General features: G+C 34.5%; 1 protein-coding gene across 1 annotated transcript; it reads left to right on the top strand.

Annotated features, from left to right (window-relative positions):
• Window positions 1–1,755: 1,755 nt before the first annotated feature.
• Window positions 1,756–12,516, top strand: LOC133314173 (NAD(P)H-dependent 6'-deoxychalcone synthase-like). The gene is made up of 4 exons (XM_061515620.1): window positions 1,756–2,096; window positions 8,132–8,375; window positions 8,455–8,634; window positions 12,066–12,516. The coding sequence occupies exons 1-4, from the start codon at window positions 1,771–1,773 to the stop codon at window positions 12,267–12,269; spliced, it is 954 nt and encodes a 317-aa protein (XP_061371604.1). The 5' UTR covers window positions 1,756–1,770; the 3' UTR covers window positions 12,270–12,516.

The following is a 12,516-nucleotide window of genomic DNA, read 5'->3' as shown; positions in this document are numbered from 1 at the left end:
GTTATTAATCGTCGGTGATGATTCAATTCAGTGTTCCGTTACGCAAGAAATGATGACCCACTTGTAATGACTCCAGCATTCAAATTAGTATATGAGTAAACACCCTTTTTAGTTTCTGGCAATATCTACGAAGTCCTTTTCAGTCCCTAACAATAAAAAAGGACCAAATTGGTCCCTGAAAGTACAAGAAAAGGGTCACTCTACATATTTGAGAGTTGACATAAGGACTAACATGGCCCTTTTTGTAATTTCAGAGACCAATTTGATCATTTTTTATTGCCAGAGACTAAAAAAGACTTCGTAGATATTGATAAAGACTAAAAATGGTGTTCACTCTTAGTATATTAATCAATGGTTCATTGTATAATAATATAATAATATGCATTGTAGTGAGACCATGCATGTGAGTTTTATTTATAATAATCGTATTACCCAAAACACTTGTCAAGTGCCCGAACGGACAGGTAAGTATCTTCATTTTGTAGAAAAACCAAATTTGAAATATGTTAACGTCATCACTGACGATTACATAATACCTTTAGTCATTTTCGGCAGCTGATCTCTAAAAAAAAAAATAACACAGTAACATGAATCTAATTGGAGAGGTTGAGTTGTTGTTGTTTTTTTTTTCATCCATAACTAAAAAAATATATATTACCTTACTTATATTTTTTTTTTTATACAATTTACAACTTTGATCTGAATTATTATTAAAGACCAGCTTGCAAAGTAAAAAGGTTTTTTTTTCTAATTTTTCCTAATTCAAATAAAAATTGGAGGCAACTCTATTTTTCTAATTCAGCGGCAATTTATATATAAAATCACATCTATATGCCTTAAATCCTAGGAGCTATCATCATCTAAATTAATCTTGTAGATATTATTTACCCTAAAACAAATAAACTTAATAGTTATTTTTCCTTCAATTATGCAACAATTAGAATAAAAAATGACCCTATTCCCTTCCCTTTGTTACATAATTAATTAATGTTAAGAAAATTATTTCAATCAACGTTAAACATTATCGTTAAGGAGGGGGAATTTAGCCAACCTTTCTGACTCTGAATCCTTTATTTGTTATTGTCTCCATAATGATCAGTTGATCACTCTTCTTAGGAATAAGGAAGCAAAATTTGAATTTGTCTCATCATGTGCTTGCAATAGTCCCTATCGAGATACCAATTTGAATTTTCGGCTTTGAAGGAAACCTACAAAACATTTTCAGTTTTCGAAGTACTTAAATTTTCTTTGAATCCTTATCCGTTAGTCTTGGAGAATGAGCCCTTTGAAATCCAATGCATTCTTGTTAATTAAAAATAAGCATCTTCATTTTGTAGAGAAACCAAATTTGAAATATGTTTAACGTCATCACTGACGATCACATAATACAAAAAAATAAAATAAAAATATAAGACGGTAACATGAATCTAATTGGAGAGGTTGAGTTGAACATATTTTTTCATCCATAACTAAAAAATATATTAGCTTACTCATTTTTTTACACGCTTTATAGCAAGTAAAATTACAAAATTTTAACGAGTGAAAGAAATTATCCCCAAAATACGTAATTTAAATCGATGATTGTAACCAAAAAAAAAAAATTATTCATTACCAAAATGAATAAATTTTAAGGTAAGAATGGAAATGACGTAGATATTCCACTAAAATTTTGAAAACAACACTATTATTTTTCAGTGTTGTATATAAAAACAAATTCGATATCTACAAAAGAGCCGCATATCTTGACGAGTTACCTTGTGATAACAAAACATGACTTCATCAAAAGTCCCTTTTGTGGTGCTCCAATCTTTCTCCAACCTGCATCTCAACATGCCGGTGATTGGATTTGGCAGTGCTTCATTTTCTAGCACCGGCGATGAGACGAAAGTGGCAGTGCTAGAGGCTATAAAACTTGGTTATAGACACTTCGATACAGCTTCAATATATGGGTCAGAAGAGGGCCTTGGAGAAGCAATAGCTGAAGCACTTCAACTTGGCATCATAGGGTCTAGACACGAACTCTTTATCACTTCCAAGCTCTTTTGCTCCGATAATCATCCTCATCTTGTTGTTCCTGCTCTTCAGAAAACACTTCAGTAAGGAAAACTCTTTGATTTTGCACATTTTAAACATATATTATAGTTCTTCGAATTTAATCTCAAATCATGAAATAAATAGATTACATACACTATTATTTTCAGGATGATTTTTTTTCTTCATTTTATTAGGTACACAAAATATTTTTATTTAATCCGATTAGAAGGAAAAACTACAAGTAAATTTGATGTTTCATTGTAGCAGTCACCCAAGCATTCAGCACAAATTTTGATTTTGCTCCAAATAAGACAGGAATTGATTTTCTTTTGTGCAAATTCCATACGACATGATGATGTACAAATTATGGGTGTATCTCTCTCTCTCGATAGATGTTTACAAAAGAATCACATTTATTTAAGAGAGATATGATATTGTTAATACCAATTAGTGTTACTACCAATGTCATTATCAGTTTGTTTTACTATTATATCGATTATGTTGATCCAACGGTTCTAATTTATTTTTTAAAAATCTTATTTTTCTCTTTATATTTAATACTTTATATTTATTTTCATCTTTATATAGTTATGATTTTCTATCTTTAAATATGGAAAATCATAATCATACAAAGATAAAAAAAAAAAAAATCGTTGGATCAATATAATCGATCTAACAAAGAAACAAATGGGTAGTGTAGTGATATTGATAGTAAGATTAAATGGTAGCAATATTAGCATTGTTTCTGTATCCTAGCTTATGAGCTTTTTGTAATTAGTTTTTAGTCTTCCCTTACAGCTGTGAAATGGTTAGCCAACTGTCAAGTGGTTAGTTTTTCTGTTAGACTTTTAGTTACAGGTGTCACTCATATGGTTGCTGAGTTGCTGAGTCACTCACTTCCTAATCTGTATATAAAAGAACAACTCATTGTATCACTCGATTCATCAATTCATAACATGCAAATTCAATCTCTCTCTGCTTTCTTCTCCTTTCTTCCTCTCTCTCTTTGTTTGATGGTATCAGACCTCTCTTTCTGAGGGCCTGATCCATTCACCATGTCTTCCGCAACATCATCTCGAGATTCAATGGCCGAAAACAAGACTACAGTCTTGTTTAATCATCAGATTTCTGTCAAACTAACAGAGAAGAATTTTCTTCTTTGGAGCCAGATTGTTGAGCCTGTTATCATGTCTCATCAGCTGCATCATTTTCTTGTTAATCCTAAAATTCCACTACAGTATGAGTCAGATCTGAATCGAACTCAAGAGATAGTTAATCCAGCATATACTGACTGGATAAAGCAAGATCAAATGCTTCTCTCATGGTTATTGTCCACAATTTCAGAAGAAATTCTTAATGAAATTCTAGGAGTTCATCATGCATATGAAGCCTGGGAACAGATCCACAAGCTTTTCCATGGAATGATGCGTTCCAAGCTACGTCAACTCAGATATGAGATTAGAATTTAGAACTATCAAGAAAGGTAACAAGTCTGTGGTAGAGTTTCTTCGACATGTAAAAACCTTATGTGATGAACTCAAAGCTATACAGAATCCTGTGCCAGTAGATGAACACACAGAGATAATTTTGGATGGCCTTCCACCTGAATTCAATGCTTTTGTCTCTTCTGTTCGTGCTCGTGAAAATCCATATACATTAGATGACTTGAGAATTGAACTTATAGCATATGAAATGATGCTGGTGAAGCAGAATGAAGCTCTATTATCCGAATCAATGACAGTAAACCTTGCTCAAAAGGCTCCTGTTTCGAATCAGAATGAGAATTCGAATAATATGGATCATGTAATCTCAACTGCACTTGATCACCAATATGACAATGGCTCCTGTCCAGCTAGCAGAGGCAGAGGAAGGTTCTTTGGTAGAAACAACCGTGGTAGAAGTAGAGGAGGTCGTAGCAATCTTCAGTGTCAACTGTGCTACAAATTTGGACACAATGTTCATAACTGTTGGCATAGGTTTGATGAACATTTCACTCCTACACAACTTGAACCAGAAGCACCTCAATATTTCAACAGAAACTCATACCAGAGATCCTTTCACTATGTGAGACCTCCAGCCAACACTCACTCTCCTCAAGCTATGCTTACCTCACTTCCAGCACAAAATGCCTCTTCACAGCAAAATGCAGCACTTCATCGAGGACTTTTACCTACTCCATCACAAGTATCTCAATTGGATTGGTATTCGGATTCAGGTGCATCACACCATGTAACAGCTGAACCTCACAATTTGCTTCAGAGTTCTCAACTGTCAGGTTCTGATCAAATCTTCATTGGCAATGGTCAAGGTCTGGAATTCAAGCTATTGGTTCCTCTTATTTCTCTTCTCCCTTTGATCCACACACAACTCTTTTTCTTCACAATTTGCTTCTTGTACCCTCTATTACCAAAAACTTAGTCAGTGTTAGCAAGTTTGCCAAAGATAACAATGTGTTTTTCGAGTTTCACTCATTCTTGTGTTATGTCAAATCACAGGAATCACATGAGGTTCTTCTTGAAGGTGCATTAGGGACTGATGGATTGTATAAGTTCAATGGTGTTCAACTTCCTCATTCTTCAAGACCAATTAGGCAGCAAAGCAATTCTGTGTCCACTATTAATTCTGTTTGTAATTCCACTTGTACTTCAAATTTGTTCTCTCATTTGAATTCTACTGTTGTACCATCTCAGTGTGATATTAGGACTGTTTCTGTATGTAGCAAACCCGTAGAATCAAACTACTTGTACAACTTATGGCATTGTCGTTTAGGACATCCTCATCATGAGGCACTTAAAAATGTTCTACACTCTTGTAATATCTCCATTCCTAATAAAGACCATTCATTTTTCTGTTCTGCTTGTTGTTTGGGAAAGGCTCACAGATTACCATCTTCTTTATCTCTCACCAAGTACAACAATCCCTTTGATCTCATATACAGTGACCTATGGGGTCCAGCCCCAGTTAAATCCACCATGGGATATACCTATTACATTTCCTTTGTTGATGCTTGTAGCAAATATACCTGGATTTTTCCTTTAAAACAAAAGTCAGAAGCACTTCTCACCTTCAAATAGTTGAATTCCCTCATCTCTAATCAATTCCAAAAGACAATTAAAGCCATTCAAACAGATTGGGGAGGTGAATTTCGCCCCTTTCTCAACTTGTTCAGCAGTTAGGAATAATTCATAGAATTGCTTGCCCTCACACCCATCATCAAAATGGGGTGGTTGAAAGAAAGCATCGTCACATTGTTGAAACAGGTCTCACTCTTCTTGCACATGCTTCCCTACCACTAAAATTTTGGGATCATGCTTTCATATCAGCTGTCTATCTCATCAATTGTCTTCCCACTGCTTCTTTAAATTTTGAAGTCCCATTTACCAAGCTGCTAAGAGTCACACCTGACTACAAGTTTCTCAAGGTGTTTGGATGCGCATGCTTTCCATTCCTTAGACCATACAATCACCATAAAATTGACTTTAAATCCAGAGAATGTGTCTTCCTTTGGTATTCACCACATCACAAAGGTTACAAGTGTCTTAATTCTGATGGGAGGTTATTCATCTCTAAGGATGTTTTGTTTAATCAAAACCGTTTTCCTTATTCTTCATGGTTTACATCTGATACCTCTTTCTCTGACACTTCTAGCTCTGACTCCTTTGTTAATAATGTCATACCTCTTGTCACTCCAATTCCATCAGTCACAGCAGCACTGTCTTTCATGATTAACTGCAACACTGACTGTATACCTGCCTCCAATACCTCATGTACTGGTACCACACCTAACTCAGATTCCAATAACTCATTCCATACTGAACCACTCATTCCTCCTCTCCCTCAGCTTCCATCATCTTCCACTCCATGTGATGTTCCTTCTCAGCCTGCACCTGATCCTGTAAGACATTCCACCCGATCCTCACACCCTCATTCCTATCTCTCAGACTATCATTGTAATATGTCCACATCTCTTGAACCAAGCTCTATTAAACAGGCCCTGACCACACCTCACTGGTTCTCAGCCATGCAAGCTGAGTATGATGCTCTTCAAGCAAATGATACTTGGACTTTGGTTCCTCTTCCACCCAACAGAAGTGCAATAGGATGTAAATGGGTTTTTCGTGTGAAGGAAAATCCAGATGGCAGCATAAACAAGTACAAGGCAAGGCTTGTTGCCAAGGGATTCCACCAACAAGTTGGGTTTGACTACAATGAAACCTTCTCACCAATGGTTAAACCCATAACAATTCGAGTCATTCTTACAATAGCTGTATCCTATGGTTGGTCCTTAAGAGAGCTTGATGTTAATAATGCCTTTCTTAATGGCATTCTTGAGGAGGAGGTGTATATGCAACAACCTCCTGGATTCACTTCTAATGACAAGTCTCTTGTTTGCAGGTTAAAGAAATCCCTCTATGGCTTAAAACAAGCTCCAAGAGCTTGGTTTGACAAATTAAAAGGAGGTCTGTTGCAGCTAGGATTTTCTGGTAGCAAGTGTGATCCTTCCTTATTCATCCATCGCAGCAATGGGCATTGTGTCTTCATGCTAGTTTATGTTGACGATATTATCATTACTGGAAGCAATGCTCCTCTTGTTTAGCATCTAATTACTCAGCTTAATTCTCTGTTTGCCCTTAAGGATCTTGGTGAACTTGACTACTTCTTGGGTATTGAGGTCAAAAGAGCAACCTCTGGTGCTATTTTTCTTTCTCAGTCTAAGTATATTAAGGACCTTCTGGTTAAGGCTCACATGGCAGAAGCCAAAGGCATCTCCACTCCCATGCCATCCGGCTGCAAATTGTCGCGAAATGGATCCAACTACTATCCTGACTCGTCCCATTTTTGCTCAATAGTTGGGGCACTGCAGTATGCCACCTTGACACGACCAGAGATTAGTTATACTGTCAACAAAATGTGTCAATTCATGTCCCAACCTTTGGAAGAACATTGGACCATTGTTAAACGCATTCTCAGGTACTTAAAGGGCACCCTTGCACATGGACTGATGCTGCAACCCAGTCATCCCAGCAACCACTTCTCTATCACTGCATACTGTGATGCAAACTGGGCCTCTGATCCGGATGATCGTCGTTCCACCTCTGGAGCCTGTGTTTACTTTGGAGCCAACCTTGTCTCTTGGTGGTCAAAGAAACAATCAGTTGTGGCACGTTCTAGCACTGAGGCAGAATATAGAAGTCTTGCACTTGCTACTGCTGAGATACTTTGGTTAAAATCCTTACTTACAGAGAACTGCACATTCAATTTGGTTCTCCTCTCATCTATTGTGACAATCTCAGCACCGTGGCTCTCTCTCACAATTCGGTCTTGCATGCTCGTACAAAGCATATGGAACTCGATATCTTCTTTGTCAGGGACAAGGTAATTGCTAAAGAACTCCAAGTTCTTCATGTGCCAGCCGTGGATCAAATTGCTGATACGCTCACTAAGCCTCTTGGAGCTCCCCGCTTTATCTCTCTTTGTGACAAACTCAGAGTTGTTGATTATACATCTTTCAATCACAGCCTCTGAGTTTGAGGGGGTGTATTAGCACTGTTTCTGTATCCTAGCTTATGAGCTTTTTGTAATTAGTTTTTAGTCTTCCCTTACAGCTGTGAAATGGTTAGCCAACTGTCAAGTGGTTAGTTTTTCTGTTAGACTTTTAGTTACAAGTGTCACTCATATGGTTGCTGAGTTGCTGAGTCACTCACTTCCTAATCTGTATAAAAGAACAACTCATTGTATCCCTCGATTCATCAATTCATAACATGCAAATTCAATCTCTCTCTGCTTTCTTCTCCTTTCTTCCTCACTCTCTTTCTCTCTTTCTTTGAATATCCTATCTCTTTATTTAATACTTATAAAAAGCAAAATAGATATAAAATTGAAACATGAAAGTTCTGAACAAAAGACTCGCAACTCGCAAGTGAAGCCACTCTAATTATATTCTTTTTTATTATACATTTTTTAGTTATTTCTTCAATAAAATAATTTTGAATTTATTTATTTATTTTACCGTATATTCTGTGTATGTTGTATGACTTTAGTACGAGCAATTGAATAATACTGAAGCAAATCTGGCGTTGGCCCAAAACCAATGCAGGTCTCTAAAATTAGAATGTGTAGATCTTTATTTGATCCACTGGCCCATTACTGTGAAGCCTGGAAATTTGGAGTTTCCTTATGCTGAAGAGTCCGTAATGTCATTTGACTTAAAGGGTGTGTGGACAGCAATGGAGGAATGCCAAAAACTAGGCCTCACAAAATGTATTGGAGTCAGCAACTTCAGCTGCAAAAAACTTGAAAATCTACTCTCCTTTGCTACAATTCCTCCTTCTATCAACCAAGTAAGCCCATAAGCTCGCTCATGTTTGATATCTTTATACTTTGTTAATTTAGACCAAACTTGACGATACCATCAAACAGGTTGAGATGAATCCAACATGGCAACAAAAGAAGCTCAGAGAATACTGCCAAGCAAAAGGTATAATCATAACAGCATACTCCCCTTTAGGAGCCAAAGGGACCATTTGGGGTGCCAATGATGTTATGGACAATGAATTGCTCAAGGAAATTGCAGAGGCTCATGGCAAATCTGTTGCTCAGGTAACAATTTTAACTTTCTTTCAAATTCACAAAGTTGAATTTATCTTCTTCTTTTTTTAATCTAGGATGATAATATTTCAATCTCCAAATGAATATTTAATTCACATTTTGATGAGAAAAAAATCTCAAAAATAAAGTAATAAAAATTGATATCTTTACCCAAGACAACAAGGAAGAGTGAAACGCCTACCTAGTGTTTGGCAAAGGATGTGTTTGGGAGAGAATAAATTTTTTTTTACCAGGAAAATATAATTACTAAAAAATTGGTGGGAAAATGATTTTGATAGAAAAGTTAAAAAAAAGTTGTTTCGTTGGTCAAAATTTTACCAAGAAAATTGGGTTAAATTTATTGAGTCTATGTTTGGTTAGAAATAAAAAGTTGATGGAAAAATAACATCAAATTACAAAATAACCCTTGTAGAAAACACTGTTGCCTAATAGCAGAGGGTATTTTTGGCATCCACATGTGTCCTCTTTCTCCCATTAGCCTAGATAACTTGAAATACCACCTTGCAAGAGGTATTTTTCAACAGTACTTTTTTCCTAATTTTTCACATAAATGTAGATGGCTAGGAAAAATAGACACATAGTTAAATTTTTTAAAAATTTCAACCAAACAAGGAAGTCCAAAAATAACACACTGAGATGCATGGCTAACTTCTTAAAAACCCTGAACCAAACGCTTTGAAAACATGGAATCAGAATCGTAATCGTAAAATCTTATTTAAAATATAAAATTACACACGCACATACATAATAATAATATAAATAAGTAAAATGACCATAAAATTACAATTAGTATTTAATTAAACTCTAATTACAAATACATAAGGTCAAAAGTTAAAATCAAGAGTTGTTTGTCTAGTAGTATTTTGGTTAGAACTTAGGATTTGACTTATCCGTGATGGTTATCTCATGTTATTGAAATAAAATTACAAGTGGAATCCACATGTAAGAGGAGAGGAAAAAAAATGTGAAATCCCACCTTCACTATGTGTGTGTAGAAAGCTTGTTTATATTATGCAACATAATATAAATATAATCCAAAAAGAAAAAGCCCAACTAATAAATATCTGGACCACAATCTCAACTGTACAAACAGGCCAGCGCATCTTTCTCTACCGTCACCCATAAGCCACAATCCGTAGTGGAATGAATGACAAAAGAGTTTGTAGGGCTTGTAGTTTTAGGATTTGGAAGTTAGTTTTAGAAGAAAAAAAATAAATAAAGGGTAGAGTTTTATTAATCTCTTTTCTTATTTATGACTCTAACAAAGTGAGAGAAAAAAATTAGGAATTTTTAAAAAATCTTCCAAAATCCTTATTCTTCTTATAATTAAAGTTCTTTCAATTTGGGAGTTTTAACTCCCAAACAAAGAAATTGAATATCCTTCATTTTTTCATCATTTCCTTCTCTTCCTCTCCCTTATTCCTTTCCTTTTCTTTCTTTTCAAATTCCCAAACAAAGCTTTAAGATTTTGGTCCGCTGTGGTTTTAATTTTCAAAAATCATTGGGCTACACGATTGGATATCATGCACTCCCAATGATGCATTGATTAATCACGGCAATCCTAGCTCAGATACCTATTTTTCTTTGTAAAGTAACTTCCATTACATAACACCAATGTCAATTGAGTAGTTTAGATATTTGCAAGAGATGAAAGTTAAAAGTTTCTAAATCATTGTTGTACCAAAACTTACTTTCGCTGAAGTTTTATTTTGGAGGAGTTTTATAGGTGAAAAAACTAGACATTTTAGGGGCTTGTGGTAGATCAGATATTATTTTACCGAAAAAAATTCTGAGAATACAGTGGGAAATTTTTTTTCGCGGATAAATTACGAAAAAATATTTAATAGATTCAAAAATTTCCCGAGAATATTGGGTTAATTCTATTGATGTTATGGAAAAGTAAAAATACCATGTATCAGATGATATTTTTGTTTGAAAATATCATGTGTAAAATGGAATAATGAGAAAAAACGTTTTCTGAGATTATTTTCAGTTTGATCATACCAAATGTTGGAAATAAATTTGTCCCACCCCACTTTCCCATAAATTTTAGGAAAATTCTCATACCAAACGAGCCTGAGCTAATGAAAACTAATGATGCTATAAATAATGTGTTGGAAATCGACAATCACACAAATTGCAAACGAAATGAGAAAGAGAGAGAATAGACACAGAAATTTATCTTGGTTCACCCAATTTAGGTTACGTCTAGTTTGTCTATACTATATTCACCTCACCGCCATCGTTGCAAGGAAAATATAAATAGGATTAGAAAACCTTAACAACAGCTATTCATGGGCCAAAGTCCAAATTACTAAGAAAATTACAATAAATCACCTGGGAGCGGGATTCTAGTTGCCTTTCTGCTGACTCTGACAGTTAGGATCCTCGTCAACATGCGAAGTATGAGCCATATCCAACGTAACGAAAGAGTAGTTAATGGACAATGTCTACCAACTATTTTTGTGCATACTAAAACGTGTATGATTCATTTATTCATGTAATACTTATAAATATATAATATAATAATACATAAAATTATTCATGTGATATACCTTATAGTTATAGCTAAACATTAAATGCAGAAGTGAAGTTATAGAAATGGCATGATTCATGATTTGAACCGCGCGATACGATTTCCCAAGCCGTTGATTCGTATTGTGATACTTGCATCACTCATATGAATTATATTATCCCATAATTTGTCCATTTTTTTCTTTCCTATCATAAATTCTCAAAGGAAATTGAAAATTCAAATAATTGAAGTTCCTAAATCAAAAGGAACTAAAGGAACACCATTGATGAGCTCCATTTGATTATTTCATTGCCATGTTTTCGTTGTTAAGAAATAAGAGCTTCACACACTTACCTAATGCATCTTATTTGACTGTTTCATTGCTCTATTTTTTTATTTTATTTTTTCCATGAAAGAGAGGCGGCTTCACACAATCAGATGCTAAATTCTATATGCACCTTATTTGGCTACATCCTTGCTTTATTTATGTTTTTTTGAAACGTAAACTTTATGCCATCACTTTATATTACTTTCGACTAATGATTTGTGATTATATTTTTTAGACTTATGGTTAAGTGACTCTTTCAATTTCTATTTCCTAGTTCAAAATCATTAATTGCATTATGCATTTTACATTATATATATATATATATATATATATATATATATATATATATATATATATCAAGCTAATTTTAATTATGTCTTTGAATCTTAAGATTCCGTACTATTTATAATTCAAAAATCTGCTTGACAAATTCATGATTACAATTGCGATTTAAAGACATTGAATAGAACTATGACTATATCACAAAGTATATCTGTTTCTTATCATTAGCAAAAGTTTATGTTACCGAGCTACTTCTTATTTAGCCAACATTAACGTAGTCCTTTCCTGGTGTAATAGGTATGTCTTAGATGGTTGTATGAGCAAGGCGTAACTATGGCTGTTAAGAGCTACAACAAGGAGAGAATGAAGCAAAATTTGGAAATATTTGATTGGTCACTTACAAAAGATGGCTACGAAAAGATTAATCAGATCAAGCAGAATCGTATGGTCAAGAATGGACCACTAAAGTCCAATGATGACCTTTGGGATGGAGAAAATTAATACAATAATCTGAAAGTTGTTCACAATAGTAAAAAATATTAGATTTTGCATTAAAAAAAAAAAAAAAACTAAGTTGTGGAAAGCCTAAGATCTAGAAGAAGAACACGATAAGAAACTTATTATTATTATTATTTTGTTTTACTTTGCAATTCATACGACGCCTACTTATATAGAATTTCAAAAATTGTGACGTACTTCCATGATACCAAATTTTAAGGAAGTAATTCCTAATTAGTGTACTATCGTA

Source organism: Gastrolobium bilobum, unplaced genomic scaffold (assembly GCF_033153095.1).
Source record: "Gastrolobium bilobum isolate Gb01-03AN ecotype WA unplaced genomic scaffold, APGP_CSIRO_Gbil_v1 utg15136, whole genome shotgun sequence".
NCBI lineage: Eukaryota > Viridiplantae > Streptophyta > Magnoliopsida > Fabales > Fabaceae > Gastrolobium > Gastrolobium bilobum.
The sequence above is the reverse complement of the archived record's forward strand: the minus strand, read 5'-3'. Positions and strand labels throughout refer to the sequence as shown.

What these genes read in the sequence shown, in the direction of transcription:
- LOC133314173 (XM_061515620.1), top strand. Translation starts at nt 1,771, where the DNA reads ATGACTTCATCAAAAGTCCCTTTTGTGGTGCTCCAATCTTTCTCCAAC. An exon ending in GCTCTTCAGAAAACACTTCA is followed by an intron (nt 2,097 to 8,131) that starts GTAAGGAAAACT and finishes AAACCAATGCAG; the next exon opens with GTCTCTAAAATTAGAATGTG. An exon ending in TTCCTCCTTCTATCAACCAA is followed by an intron (nt 8,376 to 8,454) that starts GTAAGCCCATAA and finishes ACCATCAAACAG; the next exon opens with GTTGAGATGAATCCAACATG.